Source organism: Salminus brasiliensis, chromosome 7 (genome assembly GCF_030463535.1).
Source record: "Salminus brasiliensis chromosome 7, fSalBra1.hap2, whole genome shotgun sequence".
Classification (NCBI taxonomy): Eukaryota; Metazoa; Chordata; class Actinopteri; order Characiformes; family Bryconidae; genus Salminus; species Salminus brasiliensis.
In genome coordinates, this window is record NC_132884.1 from 37,537,576 (window position 1) to 37,558,917 (window position 21,342).

The following is a 21,342-nucleotide window of genomic DNA, read 5'->3' on the forward strand; positions in this document are numbered from 1 at the left end:
CTAGTATCCCAAGCAACCTCAGTAAGATTGGTTCATTCACATAGGAAAACACCAGAGCTGTAATAAGCCCTCGCACCATGAATCGTTTTATTGTAGTCATTGAATTTTTCTTTAGTCAGTCTTGTTCCTTTTATTTATTTTTGTTAATTTTATTTTATTTATTTGCTGAATTCTGTACTGGCAATTAACCCACCCATACTTAACTCCCCCTAGCACCAGCAATGCTCCCTACACTAGGAGGGTAAGGACTCTACACTAGAAGGGTAAGAGGCCACCACCTCTTTTTTTAAAACCTCTTTTCCACGATCTAACAGACGCCTACGCCAGCCGACATTACTTTAGGAGTGATGAGGGGACACTATGGCTCCCCTCATCACTCTTAAAGCGACGGCTCTTTCCTCCAAGAGTGTCAGCTGCCTGGCGATGCTGCATTGGCAGCAGGTAAAAAGGAGGCGTCGCATGTATCAGAAGAGGCATGTGTTAAGTCCTTACCCTCCTAGTGTCAGGGGCATTGCTAGTGTTGGGGGTGTCTATTGGCAGACAAATTGGGAGAAAAGCTTGGGAGAGAGCTTGCTTGGCCAATTGTGCACTCTTTGACTCTGGACGCTGATGGCAAAGTGACAAGGCTCGAGATTTCTACTAGTGTGGCAGGCCTTTAGAGTTCCTCATCAATTGATGTCCAGGTGGTCTTTTGAGTCTTTATTGAATATCTAATAACAGTTTAGGCGGTTAGAAGGTATTTGTTCATTCTCATAGCAATGACAAACACAATTTTTATATATATACAACATTAAAATACAGATTGGGAATTGACATGCCTTACAAAGGCAACTAGAAACTTTGACACACACACATGGAGACTATGTTTTCAAGTTATACAACAAATGGATTTTCATAACACAAACTTAATCAAATGTAGATCAGACAAATTTTGACAGGTGTTATAGAACGAAGCCCATAGTTTCCATGTTAGGTATGATAGAATCTCATTCTCTTATTAGTAGTATGTAAAAGGATCACAGTCATGTTTGAAGGCCCGCTGACTGAGCTAACGGATACAAAAAAACGCCAGCAAGCTGAGGCGATCTAAGCTCAATACATACAATCCGCAATGGCTGTCGAGTCTTAACCGCTCGAGTCAAGTGTGCACTGCCCTGCACTTGAACTCGTAGGGAGAGGACTGTAAGGAGTTCACTGTTAAATGCTGGTATATTCCGGTGCAACAGTGGGGAAGCAGTTAGTTGGGGTTCAGGTAACAGATACATCTGTGATTTTGGCCTCATTCTTTACAGGTCTTGCTAAATGAAGTGCATAATGTCTGGAGATCAGCTGAAATGCATGGAAGCTATGCAGGCTATGTGGCGATAGCCTCCATGATCTCATGGCACAGGCACTGGCAGAAGCCATAGAAGACACAGAGGACCAGGGTGGAGGGTACCAGGCTGACCAGGATCACGCCCAGGGTTAGCTGCTGGATCATCAGCAGGTAGATGCCCAGCGGAAGCGAGCTGAAGTACACCAGACAGAGGAAGCCCATGAGGAAGCGAGGAACCGTGCGCGACGTCCACGCTCTGCACTTCTGCACGGGCAGGTGGCAGGGCAGTGAGTCCAGGCTGGCTGGTCGGTACAAGCGGACCATGTTCAGCATGCTCATGGAGTCAGACGACTGCGACTCGCCCGGAACCTCCATGATGGTGATGACCAAGCAGTCGGAGGAGCTGTGGGCCTGTTCTCCGCTGCCTCTGCCGTTTCCGCTCCCGCTCAGGCTGTTGGGGGTGAGCAGAACCTCGCCTGCCGGTGCCGAGCCGCTTTTCCTTGCCCGGTCCTGGTAGGTGAGGATGGCCAGGATGTTGCTGTCGTCCTGAAGGAGCCATATCTCCTCATCGGGCACGTGCGTCTCATGGCGGCAGAAGGGGCAGCTGACGATGCTGGGCGACGCGTCCAACTCCACCATCTTCTTCAGGCATTTGGCGCAGACGCGGTGCAGGCAGCTGAGTACCTTGGGCTTACGTGTGCGCGTGTCGTAGCGGTTGTAGCAGATCTTGCACTCCAGCTCCTCCAGCGTGTAGACCACGGGAGCCTGTGAGGCCTCCGCCTCCGAGTCTGATTTGTGGCTCATCCCGAAAGCGGGAGGAGAGGAGCCGACGGCGCCAGAATGCAGGTGGGAAAGTGAAGAAGCAGGCAGTGTGTGCGGTTGCACCTGGCCGTCCTGCTAGTGTGGGTTTTTTTGCTTTGCGTTCTTTGCAGTATTGCTACTTCTGTTGAAACAGCGTGGTGTGATTGTCCTCTCTGAGGTGAGTTTAGAAGAAAATAATAGAAGGAATAAAACCTTAAATCAATCGAATTTTAGCCTAGTAAGGCTTCCGGGTCATTTTCAGTGTCTCAGTTCATGCTTTCTTTGTTAAAATCCTTTAAAATAAAGCAATGCTATTTCTTCCCCCTAGATCAGTTTTTCCTTGAAGCAAATAACAAAGCCTCTAATCCAGGTTCTGCATCAACCTAGTAACTCACTACTAATAGGCTGACTACCAATATGAAAACCCCCTGAAAAAAAGCCCAGTAGTGTATGCACAATTCTTAATTAGTAGCTGAGATCTACTGAGGTGTTCTACTTTCAGAGTTCCTTGGCATGGTGAGCATGAAGACAAGAACTGAAACACCTCTAGTTAATGTGAATTAGAGGTAATCAAATATTACAGAATCGCTGCTCAAGTCTCTCTGAACTCGTTCTCGTTCCTGAGGCAATCCCATTGTTCTTCGCTTATCCGTAGCTGATATATGAACTGGCAGAAAGAATGACAGTCATTAAAATACTGGGTAAAGTCATCCTGAATGGGCTCCCAGTCTACCGCCAGGTAACGAGGACGGTCTTAAGTGATGATAGCACACAATTAATGTCCATCAAGCGCTGCAGTCCATCAACTGCAAGCATTACGAGGCTAGCGCCTTTCTTCTTTCTGAAAGGTAAAAAAACAGTCAGTTACAAAAGTTAATTTTTATCATGACACTTTTTTTTGTCAGTTTTTTCACCCAATTACACAATGCCTCCGACACTAGTGAGGGCTGACCAGCACACGGCCCCTCCGACATGTGCGCAGTCAAGTCGCTCAACTGCCGCCGAAGCAACATCACCAGGCAACCAACGCACCTGGAGGGAAACGCTGCATCGCAGCGAAGCAATGTGGGGAGAGAGCAAGGCCAGTTGTGCTCCCTCTGGGCCTCGGCTGCCGATGGCTAGCAGCATGACTGGGGTTCGAACCAGCAAACCTCTGAACACAGTGACAGAGAGCGTTTTAGTCCGCTGGACCACTCTGGGCCAAAAGTCGTATTTTAAAAATATTAAAACAGAATCTCTATATGTTTATATGTTTTGTCCTCATTTTCCACTTTAGGATTGATCTACTACCTGTAGAATTAATCAGGGTGTTTATCTTACTGTGCCTTTAAGACTTAATATATAATACATATATATAACTCTGGTTGGCTCTGATGTTCTGATTGGCTCTCCTGCATTGTGTCTCATTCTGCAACGGCAGCGTTGCTCGCTGTCTTCAAACGCAGACTGAAGACCCTCCTCTTCCAAGAGTACATGGGTGAATAGTAGAGTACTATGGTCTCCATATTGACTTGTGTTTAGTAGAGTCTAAACTTAGAGGGATCTTTGAATTTTAGTCTATTCAGACTAGCTGAGGTTCTTCTTGAGTAAATAGTGAAGCACTTTTGTAAGTCGCTCTGGAGAAGAGCGTCTGCTAAATGCTGTAAATGTAAATGTAAATGCAAGCAGTCCAGGCTGAAACACTCCTTATAACTTCAGTGTGTATGGGTGGTGCTGAACAGCTGTAGGCTTAGTAGGCAGATATACACAAATGAGCCAAAACATTATGACTCACTCACTCATAGATCTTGAGATAACAGAGCATAGCTCATGGCTGCCATGGAAAAACCTTGTATTTCCAAAACTGCAAATTAACAGAAGGGAAAAGTGTTTTTAGCTTTCAATGGAAGTCGATGTAAAAAGATTTTATTAGCATTTCTATTGTTTCGTTCAGCAAACTGAAAAATGAAGACATGGAGGAAAAAATGGAGATACAAGGTGTGATTCCAGAGCGAATAGGCCAATAGCACTGATCCAAAATGACTTTGATTCCACTGACTTGTATTTTTTAGTCTGGAGATTTGGAAGATTTGTTATTACCTTTGTAATGATCATGAATTGTATTCACTGCTGCCTGTATGTCTTTACTATTAGCTAGTATTCCCTTAAGTGTACCTAGAGCAGAGGAAACGAGAGCATTAATCCTTGGGGTCATTCAGTGTCAGCCCATATTATGGCCATGAAATGAACAACCCTGGCTGAGATGCACTCTGTCCATGTCTTGGTGTCTTGACTTGCCCTTTGCTGTCAAAAACCTTATAGAGTCCCTAACCCCACTTTATTTATGGCCTCCACGTTCATCTCGCCCTTCCTATCGGACACATAAAGCTGTCGGTTACATCATGCCTCTGTGTGTGTGTGTGCATGCAGATGTGACTCTGTATCATCTAGGAAATGAAGAAAGGGGAGTCGTGGCGGTCTTTACATAAGGCTTTGTATTTACAGGCTAATCAGCCAAACCAGAGGCGAAGAAAAGGCCTGTGTCGGCAGAGGGCGTGGTGGCATGCTGCGCTTCAGGCTGACTTAAGTAGCTGATGCAGGTGCCTGGGTGTGTAATTAGCTTTTCAGCCCCCCTGAGAGAATGATTCACACAGGGGCCGACAGGTAGCCCACTGCTGGAGCTGTGCTGCAAAACACACACACACACATTTAACATTATATAACATCCCTGTTTCCTTTTTTCTCACGTCAGCCTTGTTTTTCCCTTTTCTCATCCTCCTCTATTTCTCTTTCTCACACACACACACACACACACACACACACACACTGTCTCGGAGTGCAGGTTGTTAGAATTTGAACCCAGGCTATAAATAGCATGTCCATGCTGGAGGAAACACAGTGGGCTTTATATAACACAGCAGCCCCCCAACTACCCTTGATGGCTCTGATAAAGAGTACCCCACTCTCTTGACACTCAACACACACTCGCACTCACACACTGACGCACACATCTACCCCCCTGAAGGAAAGGAGAGACAGAGAAATTATGACTTTGACATTGCATGGCAGCTAGTCTCTGAGGGGTCTCCATGCAAAAAGCTTACATAAATAGCAGCGGGCGGTCTACTGAGCAGAAGACAGCGGGTTAGCCCCCACGTCCAGGACCCAACCAGCTTGAATTCATTACCTATTAAAAATGCAGCAAGCCAATACACGCCTGTGGGCACATCTACATTTAGCTGAGTAATCAATGTAGCTGCATCTTCACTGGTGCATGTTAACCTACAGATTGCTCATCCTGAGCCCTCAAGGAAACGGCGCTCTGCTCACAGCAAGAAAAGCCTGCTTTTAGATGGCATTCAGGTGCCATTGAGGAAGAACACCTGTCTGTGTGTTCCTATGCCTGCGTGTCTGGTCACGATTGTGCCGCTTTATCAGAGTGGAAACCCGAGGACTTCAGCACCCCACAGTGACCTCCTTCCTGTCATGCAACATAAGCCAGCCGGCACACGCTCTGCCCAAAGCTCTATAATAAGACATTCCAGAGAGCTCAGACTATCTCAAACTGACACCAGCTTCCCTTCAGCACGCATGGATTGTCATAGTTTTAACACGAGTCTTAAGAGATAATGTCACAACTGGAAGGGAAAATCTCTGGGTCGACTCCCGCTCTGGGTGACTGCAGATGCAGTGACATATGGCACATAGGCAGGGCAAAAACCCTCTCGTGTGAGGTGGGCTTTGTACACTTTCCGAACACAGTGATGTAAAACCATGACTTGTCGTGTATTTGTCCTAATGTTAGTGTTTAACTGAGTTTTACTGAGTAAATAAACACTTGTTTACAGGCGCCTGTAACTAATGCACAGTACTACAGTATAAACACTTCATGTCCAAATGTTTGTGGACACTACTTTAAGTTGCATTTACTTCTGACACAGATGGGCAGTGGTGGCTTTGCGGTTAGAGCCTCAATGCCTTCAATGCCTGGGCCCTTAAGCAAGGCCCTTAACCCTCTCTGCTCCCCAGGTGCTGCAGCAAAGGAGCATGTGTGCTTACTGTCAACTGTGTGTGTTTAGGCACCAGTGTGTATGTGTGTCTGTTCACTCCATGGGTGAGTTAAAGGCAGAGGACAGATTCTATCTGTGTCCAACACTAATGATGATTTTTTTTTTTTATGCACATACAAAGCGTGTCTAGATCCTATCAAGAAGTACATGCTGGCACCATGCTTAATGCCAGCCGTGGGCTAGAAGGGCATAAAGCCCCCCAGCACTGAGCTGTGGAGCAGAGAAAGAACTGTGTTCTCTGGAATGATGGATGGATGGTGCTCCATCCAGTACTTTTGGGATGAGTTGAGGATGATGAGGTGGGGTGGTGATCCAACATCCAACAATCTGACCTCAGACAAGTTCTTGTCTCTGAATGCAATCAAATCCTCACAGCAATGCTCCAAAATCTAGTAGAAAGCCTTCCTCCCTGGACAGTTTAGACAGTTATTCCAACAAAAGCAAAAAAAAACAACAATTACAATTAATACAATTGTATTACAATTTCAGACTAAACAATGAATAAGTAAGTGTCCCAATACTTTTGTCCATGTAGTGTACTTTCATGTAACTCCCCGTTTGTTACATTTTGTAGCTGTCATATCAAACCTTTTACATTATCTTGTATTAAGAGTTTAGATTATTCTTCTCCTACAGTTCTGTCATGTCCTAATATTGCATAAAAAATATCTATGTGTGTGTGTGTGTGTGTGTGTTTGTCCACACAAACGCTCCAATGCTCCAAAATCTAGTAGAAAGCCTTCCTCCCTGGACAGTTTAGACAGTTATTCCAACAAAAGCAATAAAACAATTACAATTAATACAATTAATTTCAGAATAAACAATGAATAAGTAGGTGTCCCAATACTTTTGTCCATGTAGTGTACTTACATGTAACTCCCCGTTTGTTACATTTTGTAGCTGTCATATCAAACCTTTTACATTATCTTGTATTAAGAGTTTAGATTATTCTCCTACAGTTCTGTCATGTCCTAATATTGCATAAAAACTATCTATGTGTCTATGTGTGTGTGTGTGTGTGTGTGTGTGTGTGTGTGTGTGTTGAAAAGAGGAGTGTGGTACAGGCCGAGTTGCCAGAAATGTAACAGATTAACCAGCAAACACCATCTGTGTCCCTGCCCTGTGGTCACCACACATGATTCGAACCTATTTTTCTGTGCCAACATTTACACCTCCCTTAGAGAAGAACTATCCCAAATCCCGTTCCTTTAAAGCTACAGGCTGTGATTTTTGATATGTAAGCAGTACAAACACACACCTTGACAAGTTGTTCGAGTCTCTTCCTCTTACGTTCTTGCCGGCAGTGCACTTGTTTTCTCTCCTCACGGCCTCCAGTATAATTAAAGAGCGCTGCTGTTTTACTCGGAGGAAAATAGAACTGTGTGCTTGAGGAGAGAGTAGCTCTACTGCAGAGTGGTGGTGTGAATACTAAAGTGAGCCTGGATGCTGGAGTTGGACTTTCTTCCTGATCTTACGGCATTTATACCAGCAGCGCCGACTTAAAGACACTAAACTCAAAACTAGCTTAAAATCGGCAAATGAATGGGCTCATCACGCAGCAATTCAATCATTACAGTCAACAGATAAGGAGAAAACGAAGACGTCAAGCAATCCTAAACTCCTTGCCAACTTCATTTCTGAAGTTCCTCCTCTTCCCATGTGCAACCAAGACTCATTTATACGGCGTTTCCAGTTCTTTTTTTGTCTGTTGTCTGATGGATGACAACAGCCTGCCTCAACTTCCTGTAATTGGTCAGAAAGTCCAAACCATCCAAAAAGGGTTTTCACACTGCAAAAGAACCGGACCATGGTTTAGTTGATTGGGACCAAGCCCACCTCACTTGGTTGGATCATGGTTCGCGGCACTTTTGCACACCTACTAGTTTGGTTCGGACCAAACTGAAAAGTCTGAAAGTCTAAAAGACCAAACAAGGTAGGTGTGAAAGCTCCCTGAGAGTGTAGCGTAGTGGGTAACAATATCACTGTCCCTGTGCCAGACTATGGCTTGATTCCTGGGATGGGCAAACAGACCACACTACACCAATAAGAGTCCCTGGGCAAGACGTCTAACTCTACATTCTCCGACCTGTCTAACATGATTCAGATGTATGTCTTGCTGGATGAGAGCATCAGCCACATGCCATAAATGTAAATAATATCTGAATCACCTACTGTAGAATGCCCAGTGTTCTCAGAGCTAGGTCAGAATGGGGAATAGGGGGCCGGGGTCCAGCACATGTTGGTGAGTTCTCTGTTTAAACACAGCTAAATAAGAATCCAGACCTCCAGGACCAGGACTCCTGGAGCTTTGATTGGTCTTGGATTTAAGTAAGTGTAATACACATTATCAATGTAGCAATTAATCCTGTTATAGCCCACTGCAGAAAGATGTGACAGATTAGATTAGGAAACAATGGCCAACATGACAACCAAGCGTGCAAGTCGGAGAGGGCCATGAGCACATTTGGCTCGCCTGTCAGCCTGCCATCTCATTGGCATTCCTCTCTAACAAGTCATGAATGTTTCACAAGCCTTACTCAGCAAAACTGAGGTTTTACAGAATGCACTGAATATCTTTAAAGTACATACAGTAAAGAGGAGACTGAGAGAAGTACTGCCAATAGAATAGGACTCTCTGGAGCAGATAAACCTGAACCTAGTGTGTGGCACCATGGCTAATGCATTGAGCTGAGTGTTCTCTGGAATGATGGTTGGTGCCCTATACAATACTTTTGGGATGAGGTAGGGAGGTGATCACCCAACATTCGGACCTCACTAATGCTCTTGTCGCTAAATGCAACCAAATCCTCACCGCAATGCTCTACAATCTTGTAGAAAGCCTTCTTCGCTGGACAGTAGAGACAGATACTCCAACAAAGGCAGGATCAGCTCTTTTTAATACTCTTGATTTTAGAGGAAACAATGAATGGGCAGGTGTCCCAATACTTTTTCCATATCACTAGTGGTTTCTCTAAAACTGCCAAAATACACAGAGAACATCAGAGAAATTCATCTGTGTGAGGAAGGTCAAAGAACTCACAGTGAAAAAGAAGCAAACCATGGTTGAACCCGACTCTGACGTATCCATTTCAACAAATGGAATATCACATTTATTATTTGCCAGAACAATCTGGAGTAGTGTGGCTAGGCTAACTATAATAACTGACAATTATTTATAGTGACCTTTCATTTAGAAAACCTCCTAGCCTAGTCTTATGTCTCTAAAGCAGTCTTAAATCTAATGTGTTTCCAAATTAACCTCTTAAGTTTGACACTTACACCAATCAAAAGCTCACACATCTTACAAAAAATGCACGTTTATGGGCCTCCACTTTTGGTCAAAGTTTTCAGACAGCTTTCTAAATGGCCACCAGCAAGTGTGCACACAATGCTGTGTCTGAAACTGGGGGGTAGCTAGCTGACTTGATGCCTTGCTGTCCACACGATCTCAGAAGAGGTCATGAGTCACAAAGGTAACAATATGTCCAGGAATTGACAAGGTACTGACCGCTCACTGCTACATATGAGCGTTTAGCAGTGTGGTCATTATCCATTAGCATTTTCGACCAATGAAATGAAAGGCTAGATTACTGAACTTCAATTAAGACATCCTGCCCGAGCAGGCAGCTTTTCTTACGTGTCAGACACAGCCATAGGGAGCGTTCCATTTGCGTGCTAATTACTAATACTAGCTAGTTCTCAAGTATGAAATATGTAGCATAGACCAAAGGGTCAAAGTTAAGTATATTTAAATATCCCATATACAAACTCAGAAGCAGACAGTTTTTGAGGGTGTTTACAATGGACACTTCTCCCACAATGCAATGCGAAACGTAACGGGAGGAAACAGAACTCACACCTGAAACGATTATTAGAAATAATGGCGGATAACAAAGCAAATGCAGCACAGCGGCGGCTGGAGAACTTGAAGTGACGTATGTTGGCATAGTGACACATCATCACTTCCTGTGGTGTAAAATTTCATACATATGTTAATATTTTGTGTTCCACCCTGCCAAACCTGGGCTATTAAGATATAGTATATACCTCATGGTATAAGTGTTAAGTACACAATTGGGACACAGCCAGAGATTATTAGTATGCAGATACCTGATTGGCTTCAAATGACAGGAAATATACAATAACACATTATTTGTTTAAGATACAAATACACTGTTATTTTGCCTTTTAACTTGAGCTCTAAGTGTGCTTAATGGGTATGTGAGCTTAATATGTATGTTTACCCTAATGTTGCAGCAGCTAATTGAACAAACGGACAAACGGATTCTCCAATCAATCGATCACCATTCAGGTCAAAGCATCTAAAGAAATGGTAGACATCAGCTGATTATTTCTGTAGGCCTTGAATCCAGTGTCCAGTCCTGGACTTTGTTTTTGATGGAAGTTAACATTTAATTGTAACAGATTGACCATGTAGTGTTAACCCCCCCACCAAGGATTACAAAGTCCAGGGCTGGAAACCTATTTGCTACACCTGTTTTCAGGTCTGTGCGTCTGTTAGAATGCTAGCACCTGAACCGCAACCAGCTCCACTCTACTGTCCTTGTTAGAATCATGTGATAGCACTAGCTTAGATATCAGGCCGACGCCTTTGCACACTGGCTCAGTTCCAGATAACGAAGGCTCCACCGACACTGAAGTTAAGAGGGTAAAGACTCAAACCTCAAAGTCAAGTGACTGGTGTTGGAGTGACAGCAACACAGAATCCAATCTTTTCAGTGATGTGGTAGCACCGCAACAAGCTCCAAAATTCAGGGAACAAATTATTATGTTTTTTAATTCTAACTAATACTAATAAACTAATAACAATAGTTTAAAAAATGTATGTTACTTAACACTCAACTGGGCTCCCCTAAAGTCAGAATTTGCTAGCCACTGTTTACACACGCTTTTCTGGACAAGCTAAGAGATGCAGAATAGTCAGTGAAAGTGAAAGAAGCATGCAGACTAAGGCGGTAGAGTAACATTACAGGGTTTTACACAAATATGACTTGAATTCCATAGCATTACACAGTGAATGTTATCCTGCCCACTTCACCATAGTGATAGAGAGTTACGTAGTGCAGGTAGCACTGTGCCGAGCCTGGAATAACAGTATAAACACCATAAATAAAGACGCCATTCTCCCTTTTACACGTCAGTGCAGCGTCTAAATGATTTTGAAGCTGCTTTTTAAGGTGAAAACACATCATAATATTGCTTTAACTACAGTGTGGGATTTATGTTTCAACTCCTGTTTTCATTAAATCATAAACATAACTGTCAGTATGTGTCAAAAAGCGCCAATGTTAATCTATGTTATCATAACAGTAAAGGCCCAGCCACACGTATCTGCATATCAACGCTTGTATGAGCATGCTAGCCCTGCATGGGGTGACAGTACATCCCATCCAAGTACCTACATTTATTCATATGTCCACATCTGAAGTCTAGGGCTATCTGCATTCAGACATAGTAGTTTTATGACTTAGTTCACTGTGTAGGGAGTAAGGAGGTATTTAAGACTGCTTTTTGATGTCATTGTTTTCACAAAGTTTAGTTTTCCCTGAAAAGCTCCAATTTCAGTGTCGGACGGGAGGCCAAAACGCAGACAACCACGTCTGTTTTGGAAAATATCCGGATACATGTGAACGGATCCTTCATCAAATAAGAACAATCATTTGAATCTGCTGATGTTTACAGTCACCTCAAAGCAGATATGAATATCAGAGTTCCCGTATCTCTTTAACAAGCTATTTGTGTTTTGCGAAACAGCTGCCAAGAGAGTCCACCAATGCTCTATAGTAGCTGTTGCTCATCAGGTTGTGGCAACCTGATGCCATTTCTTTCCAGAAAGCTTTGAAACTCTGAAGGCTAAAATTAAATCCAATATTTATCCAATGTATATTTAATCTTACATTAAAAATGAAAATGACTTTTACATTTCCACACCACCAAAACTCCCTGTTGCTTATGAGAAGTAGGCCTTTGGACAAAAAAAAAGTCATTGCAGTAAAGTGGGTGATCCATCAATCAGGACGTCTGATTGATTAGAAAATGAGTGTATGCAAAATTGATCAGTGCAGCTCTGTAACGTTCAGCTATAATGACCAATTTAATTCTTACTACTGCCCTCAGCTCGGAGTGCTCAGCTCTAGCAAAGGTCCTGAGAGGCCAGAAATTAAAACCCAGAGAAAAATGATTATGGAAATGGATAAACATTTGCAGATGTTCACAATGTTAGTGATACGGAGTCATTTTTTTTTTTTCAGATAAGCTGGAATGGCCTGATGAGACACAGTGGTGGCACCTTAACAAAATACTATCAGCAACTGTCATCAAGTAACCTGATAATAAATGAGGATGAACAGTTTGGCTTCTAATCTGCTGTCCTAATCTTCATGACGCAAACATTTTGTTTACAAATATGGTTCCTCAGGAAACCAAAAGTGGTTCTTCCATGGTATCGCCCAAAAATCCCTTTATTATAGCACCTTTATTTTTAAGAGTGTGCAGTGCAGTCATTTTCTCAGTGTTCCACTCACTGCGGTGTATAAAATCCAGTTAACCCCTCAACACAGCAAGGCTTATTACACACTAAGGCTGACTTGAAGAGCGTTGTTATAACATTTTAGGCCCAAGCCTAAGCCTAAAGTCTATCAGTGGGCTGAAAGTGTTATTACAAAGTTCCTTTACTAGAGAATATCCCCATTCGTTTGTACAGATGTCCCTGTAGTTATGAGTAATACAGCTTAGTGTGTAATAACTGCTGTGTTAAGGGGTTAATATGGGCTAATTGTGCTCTTCTGATAATGAACCATGCAGTTGGTCACTGTTCTAGAAGTACTGATGAAGAAATACTCAGAAAAATGATGGATGAAGGAGGGGAAAAGACCTTCTTCACTTGAATGTTAATGTCAAATGTAAAAATGTAAAAAAAAAAAAAAAAAAAAAAAAGCTAATTTAAATACTGTCAGCATTTATTATAATTTTTTTTGCATTACAGTGATGACAATCTAATGTAAAATACCACAATAGCAATAAATACAGTCACACTGCCCCGCCTGGGAACATATAAAACAACCTGGTATTAAATGTATGCCCTGTTATAGAACATATATGTACAATAATTGTAATGACACCAAAATGTAGGATTTACTGAAGCGCAAAAATGAGCCAATCCAAACAAGCATCCATCACTGAATCACTGCACCATCTCCATGTTTCAGTGTTTCAGAACAATAACAAACACAGTGTGCTCCTGCTACCATGTTTAAGTGCAACACATCTACTGTATTATCCACACACATAACAAGTCTTCAGGCCTACTCTCTGTTTTCCTTCTTCTGCAAGCAACTTTTGGACTCCTGCCACTTTCTAAATTTAGCCCGCATCTCTCAAAAGAATGCACCTGCACTGAGAAGACGGCTTTATCTCTTTGTGTGTGATTTGATGGGACAGCTTGGTGGCTATCTCACACGGGAATGAAAGAGCTGGAGAAATGCGCTTTCTTCCACCCCACTGCCGGCACAGAGATGTCAAACTAACACAGGTCATTAGTGGCCTAGTTTTGAAACCTCTCGCCCTTCTATGTATTTCTTTGGCTTCTCACAGTAAAGGAAAGTGCAGAAATCTGCAGACGTGTAGTTTGTGGGCCAGTGGGTGTCAAAAAATTATGGACATTTTACACATGGAAGATATTCCTGTAGAACTGTCCCAGCTGACCGCCAACGGCAATAGACATTGAGTGTAAGTTGTGACGCTGGGTGAGCAAAATCCAATGTCAGGACAATGTCAGATGACTAGTGACAAAAGCTGCCGTTATTTTTTTTTTGTTTTTAAGTTTTAAGCGATGTAAAGTAACCAAAATCCACTGTTTTCCAAACGTTTAATTCCAACATCATATTGATGTTGATTATCGACATAAAATCATGAAGTATGTTGACTAAAACCTCATCTTTGGTCAGTGTCATAATTTTAACATTTACTCAACATGACTTTCTAACGTCATTAAACTTCGATATTTTGTTGGTGTCAAGTGACCAAAATTCAGCGTCTTCCAAACATCTCATTCCAGCATCATATTGATGCTGAATATGGACATTAATTCATAACGCCTGGTCAACATCATAATCTTAACATCCAATTGATGTGACATTCTAATTCTAATCATTAGACGTTGACTTGTTGTCGTAAAGTAACCAAAATTCACCATCTTTCAAATGTCTCATTCCAATACTAATACTGCGTTGAATATTGACATTAATTCATAAAGTATAGTGACTAACCTAATGTCTGGTCAGTGTCATAACCCATTACCCAGCTTCCATTCAAAGTGACATTTTAAAATCATTAGACGTTGATATTTTCTTGGTGTCAAGTGACCAAAATTCATCGTCTTCCAAACGTCTCATTCCAGCATGATATTGATGTTGAATATGGACATTAATTCGTAAGTTGTAGTGGCTAAAACCCAACGCCTGGTCAACATCATAATCTTAACATTCAATTGATGTGGCATTCTAACATTATTAGATGTTGACATGTTGTTGTAAAGTAAGCAAAATTCACCATCTTTCAAATGTCTCATTCCAACGTGTTAATGCTGACGTTGAATATGGACATTAATTCATAAAGTATAGTGACTAACCTAATGTCTGGTCAATGTCATAATGGGAGCTTTCATGCGAAGTGACATTTTAACATCATTAGATGTTGATATTTTCTTCATACTCCATATTGGCATAGAATATCAACACTTTATATATAGTAGTAGTATAGTAGCTAAAGTCCAACATCTGGTCAACATCATAATCCTAATGTCTACTCAACATGATATTTTGTTGTTATAAAATAATCAAATTTCAGCGTCTTTCGAACGTCTCATTCCAACGTGATATTGACAATGATGACAATTTCTGGTCAACATCAATACCTTAACATTCATTCAACATGACATTTTAACATCATTAGACGTTGATAATTTGTTGGTGTCAAGTAACCAACATTCATCGATTTCCAATCATCCCATTCCACTGTCATAAAGACATAGAATACAGACAGTTAGTCGTGACTAAAAACCCAACGTCTTATCAATGTCATAATCTTAACATCCACTCAACATGACATTCTAACATTATTAGATGTTGATATTTTGGTATTGTAAAGTGATTAAAATCCAAATGTCATGATGATGTTGACTACTGACATGAAGTCGTTAATTGCGGTGGCTAAGACCGTCATAACCTAAACATCCTTTTGATGTGACATTCTAACATCATCAGATATTGATATTTGTTTGGTGTGAAGTAACTAAAATCCAACGTCTTCCAAACGTCTCATTCCAACATCATATTGACATAGAATATCAATATCAATCATAAAGTACGGACACTAAAACCCAATGTGTGTTCAGCGTCAAACTTTTGACGTCCACCCAACGTGACATTGTAACATCATTAGATGTTAATATTTAGTTTAAAACTCAACGTCTAGCAAGGGTGCCATTCCAACGCCACATTGGCGTAAATTCTGACATTTAGTCATGAGGTACGGTGGCTAAAACCTAACATCTGGTCAGTATCATAAACTTAACGTCCATTCGATGTGACATCCAAACATCATTAGACGTTGATATGTTGGCTTAAAATTGTGGTGTCAGGTAGCCAAAATCCAACGTCTATCCTAAACTTGATGTCAACCCATCAACTTGGTTTACATTTTAATTCAAATTTAACGTCTGTCTAACATAAGAGTTCAACATCTTTCTGACATCAAATTAAAGTCCAATGCCTGCTGGGATGAGAGAGAGAGAGAGAGAGAGAGAGAGAGAGAGAGAGAGAGAGAGACAGAGGTGGTTCATTTGCGATGCTAACTTTTTTTGCTGTGCCTATAAGGCAAGCCTTTAATCTTCACGTCTGTCCTTGATGATTTCATCACCACTATCCAAGCGCTCAATGCATGTAATCCATGTCTTTTCATATTCCCTCATTATTTTATTAGTCTTTCCAACCTATCACAGCCTCTAGCTGCTCATGGCACTGGTCTATAGGCGAGTGTTAGGGAGCCTCTTCCCTGTGAATTAATTAGGGTTCGCCCTCCACATAAGACTTTATATAACATCCTCTGAAGTCTCTCATTGACTGCTCCTACAGTTCATTACAGTGCTGACACCGCTGGCCTCTCCATGATGATGCAGTTTCAATGCCATTTCCAACCAACCTACCCTCATAATCAAGGAATGATTCAAAGACAGTAAGAAGGACACTTCAGATAGATGACAGCCGGCTGTAATGAGACAGAGTGCACATATGAATGGCTGAGAGGCCTGGCCTGTGTTCAGTGGGGAATAGATGTTTTCAGGATTTGGCATCTTGGAATTATATCTCTGTTTATCAGTAATGTTTTAGTTTGATCTGTTCTGTCTTATTGCTATTTTTACCATCCTTTTTCTGCTGTAATAGGTGACTTTCCCTCTGGGATCAATTAAGTGGTCTATCTGTATCTATCTATCTATCTATCTATCTATCAGTCTATTGATTAATCTATATATATCTATCTATCAGTTAATCAGTCTTTCTTTATATTTGTCTATCTATTTATCTATCAGTCTATTGATTAATCTACAGTCTATCTATCTATCTATCTATCTATCTATCTATCTATCTATCTATCTATCTATCTATCTCTCTATCTATCTACCTATCAGTCTTTCTATCTATGTATATATTTATTTATCTATCTATCGATCTATCTATCAGTGTATTGATTAATCTATATATCTATCTATCAGTTGATCAGTCTTTCCATATATTTGTCTATCTATTTATCTATCTATCTATCTATCTATCTATCTATCTATCTATCTATCTATCTATCTATCTATCTATCTATCTATCTATCTATCTATCAGTCTATGATAGTCTAGACTAGACAGTGGTTGGTGTGGCGCAACAGATAACACCACTCCCTGCCACTGAGTTACCACAACATGTGGGAGGCTGGGGTTCGATTCCCAGTCTGGGTGACTATGCTGCGCTACACCAATAAGCGTCCTTGGGCCAGACTCCTAACACTGCATTGGCCCAATTCTGTAATACGAGTAACCTTGTAAGTCGCTCTAGATAAGAGCATTAGCCAAATGCCATAAATGTAAATGTAGTCCATCTATCTACCAGTCTATTGATTAATCTATATCTATCTACCAGTCTGTTGATTAATCTATATCTATCTGTCTATCTATCTATCAGTCTATTGATTAATCTATATCTGTCTATCAGTCTATTGATTAATCTATATCTATCTGTCTATCTATCTATCAGTCTATTGATTAATCTATATCTGTCTATCAGTCTATTGATTAATCTATATCTATCTATCTATCTATCTATCAGTCTATTGATTAATCTATATCTATCTGTCTATCTATCTATCAGTCTATTGATTAATCTATATCTGTCTATCAGTCTATTGATTAATCTATATCTATCTGTCTATCTATCTATCAGTCTATTGATTAATCTATATCTATCTATCAGTCTATTGATTAATCTATATCTATCTGTCTATCTATCTATCAGTCTATTGATTAATTTATATCTATCTATCAGTCTATTGATTAATCTATATCTATCTGTCTATCTATCTATCAGTCTATTGATTAATCTATATCTATCTATCAGTCTATTGATTAATCTATATCTGTCTATCTATCTATCTATCTATCTACCAGTCTATCGATTAATCTCTATCTATCTATCTATCTATCTATCTATCAGTCTATCGATTAATCTATATCTGTCTATCAGTCTATCTATGGCAGTTTATAGATCTCAAACATATGACATATGACAAATGTATGGAACTCCCTTATATCCAGCATATATTTGTGCCATAAAGAAATATATATTACACATATAGCATAACAAACATACAACATAAACAAACATATATGTGCAACACATATATTTACCAATAGACCCCATATGATGAAATGAAAATTGATAAAAATTGTCACTGTTGTGCAAAAACTTCCTATCTCCAACAATAACATTTACAGAAGAAAAAAAAACCTTCTTATAATAAAAGTCAATGTAAACCATTTCCCCCCAAAGTCATTTAGGAGCATTTCTATTGGTCCATTCATCATGAATTTGAAATCAACAGAAAACATATACTTACATATATGTACACAATATATATGCACACTTGTTGCCAATCTTCTATTATATATATATATATATATATATATATATATATATATATATATATATATATATATGTGTGTGTGTATATATAACCATACATCAGATTTCCGGATTGGAATAGAGCTATTATTTCATATTTAGGACCATAACCAACAACACCACAGGGTCTCGTTTTCCTTTCACGTGTTGCCATAATCCAACAGGTCTTGCAAGGCATGCAGGCTGCATTTGTAAAACGTAGCTAAAGTAAAAGTGGGACTTGGGAGTGCGGGTCTGTGAAACCTGGTCCAAACACAGGGCATATCAGCAGCCTAACTCCTGAGACGCAGCTGCCATCAGTGTGCAGCACTACCCCCCTCGCAGAGCAGATAAGCCAGGTCTAATGAGAAACGTCCCTGTTGCTTCTGGAACTCCTTGCTAATCGTCCCAACCGCTCATCACAATTAGCTCCCAGTCTTTAACACGACAAATCAGGCTCAGCCAAAGTCTCACAGGCGGCTTCATTAACCTGTATGCGCACCAAAGCCACAGCATCCCCATCCCCATCCCCATCTCCATCCCCATCTCCATCCCCATCCCCATCCCCATCCCCATCCCCATCTCCATCCCCATCCCCATCCCCATCTCCATCCCCATCCCTGCTGCGCGGAGCCTTTTAATCGCTGCCCAGTCTGAACGACCACCGATCAGTCAACATGTAGTTAGTCGAGGTCTTCAACCAGCAACACTCACCGTTTGGTTCCTGACTGTGGGCTGAAAACACACACACACACACACACACACACACAGACGAGCCCGTGTCCGTCCGGTCCGCGGATTAAAGAGCAGCTCATCAGAACGACGCTTTCCGTTTTCTCGCCTGTGTCGTTTCGTGTCCCTGCTGTGGTGAGTCACGGTCAATCTTGAGGTCCCATCTGCCCGAGCAGAAGCGCTACATCCCCCTCAATGCGGCATCACAGGCTGCACAGAGCTCTCCTCCGCGGTTGCTGTGGCAACAAGACCCGAGACGGCGGACGGTTAGAACGCGGGCGAGGGCGCGCGCGCTCTACGCGCTGCCTGCGTGCTGGAGTTGACGGAGTTACATCACTGACCGTGCAGCGCACACCCCGTCTGAGCCGGGACTGGGGCTGGAGAGCTCCGTCCTGCTGGACAAGTTCGCTGCTGCATGGTTAGAGAGCTGCTGCTGAGAGCTGCTGCTGCTGCTGCTGCTGCTGAGAGCTGCTGCTGCTGCTGAGAGCTGCTGAGAGCTGCTGCTGAGAGCTGCTGCTGCTGCTGAGAGCTGCTGCTGCTGCTGAGAGCTGCTGAGAGCTGCTGAGAGCTGCTGCTGAGAGCTGCTGCTGCTGCTGAGAGCTGCTGAGAGCTGCTGCTGCTGCTGCTGCTGCTGAGAGCTGCTGAGAGCTGCTGCTGCTGCTGCTGCGAGTCTGTCTTATTCTAAGGGGGGAAACATGGGACGTCTGTCCTGCTGCTCAAGCCAGAAGCGCTTTGATTGCCTGGGAGAGTTTTGTAGGCATCATGAAAGCTTCACGGCCTCGTGCTAAGCCACAGGACAGTACTAGCTTGGTCATGCTGGTCATATCAGGAGGCTGGTCCCCCAGCATTAACAGCATGACCAAGCTGGCTAAGTAGCATAATCAGCATTTCCTGCTTCATCCTGATTTTGGGGTCGACTCGAAGGTCATGCTGGTCGACCAGTTGGTCAAACTGGTCAGGCTTGGTCATGTCGATTATGCTGGCCGACCATTTGGGTCATGCTGGTCGGGTAGCCTGGTTATGCTGATTATGCTGATTATGCTACTCAACCAGCTTGGTTATGCTGGCCAACATGCTTGGTTATGCTGGTCACCTAGTTGGTCAGACTGGTCAAGCTTGGTCATGTTGATTATGCTGACCAACCATCTTGGTCATTGTGATTGTTGCTGGTCAACTAGATGGTCATGCTGATTGACTGGCTTGGTCATGCTGGTCAACTATGCTTGTGCCAATTATGCTGGCTGACCAGGTCGGTCATGCTGGTGGACTAGGTTGGTCATGATGGTTGACCAGTTTTATGCTGGTCAACTATTAGGGTTATGCATGTCATATACCGGCATAACCAAGCTAGTAGACCAGCATAGTCAACTAGCTTGGTCATGCTGATTATGCTGGTTGACTAGCTGGCCATACTGGACAATTAGCTTGGTCATGCTGGTCAACTAGTTTGTCATGCTAATCCTGCTGGTTGACTAGCATGGTTATGTTGGTTCTCTAGTCTGTCATGTTGATTATTCTGGTTAGACCATCAGTTAAACCATCAAAGTCATACTGGTCAACAGCTAAACAGGCTGTAGCTGTTTATCAGCAGAGTGGTTTTAAATTGGAGCTGTGAAGCTAACACTGCAATCTGCTAGTGACCCGAATCTTTTCAGTAAACCCATGCCCACACTCTCAAACCTGCTTCCAGGACTCCATCATCATGTCAACATGTAGCCATTTTCTATTTGGAAATATTAAATCTTGATTATTGAACTGATACTGTGTGCTTATAAATAGAACCAACAGAAATGTCATTTAAGATGCACAAGCCTGCGTCATGTATGTGTACGTGACTAGGGGTTGCATGTTCCGCAGGGGTGTCGGATTACAACAACAAACCACAGTTATGGCTACCCCCGGCAATTCTAATTCACAGTAAATCAGATTTTGCCCTAAACCACACAGACAAGTCTGAGGGACATTGATGAAGATCTCGGTGTGGTTTGAGGAACGTGTGTGAGCATGTATTTATGGGTGTATTCATGGATTTGGGTGACTTCCATTGAGCTTTATAGCTCCAGTATAGAATGAAATAATTAAAATATGGATACTAAACATGGCTTGACTGATCCATTATATCTGTGGTATTAAAAAGTTATTATTATTATTATTATTATTATTTGCCAAATTATGTGTGGCTCCCAATCCAGTCCTGCTGTCGAACTGCAGTCTAGCTGGT

At 42.0% G+C, this 21,342-nt stretch overlaps 2 protein-coding genes across 3 annotated transcripts in view; both read right to left on the minus strand.

Annotated features, from left to right (window-relative positions):
• Nucleotides 1-21,342, minus strand: part of pltp (phospholipid transfer protein) — a 255,466-nt gene that overhangs the window by 72,240 nt on the left and 161,884 nt on the right. The gene's annotated exons all lie outside the window — the stretch shown is intronic.
• LOC140559619 (E3 ubiquitin-protein ligase RNF182) lies at nt 685-19,503 on the minus strand. The gene is made up of 2 exons (XM_072683164.1): nt 19,104-19,503; nt 685-2,957 (listed from the first exon to the last, which is right to left on the minus strand). The coding sequence occupies exon 2, from the start codon at nt 2,117-2,119 to the stop codon at nt 1,355-1,357; it is 765 nt and encodes a 254-aa protein (XP_072539265.1). The 5' UTR covers nt 2,120-2,957; nt 19,104-19,503; the 3' UTR covers nt 685-1,354.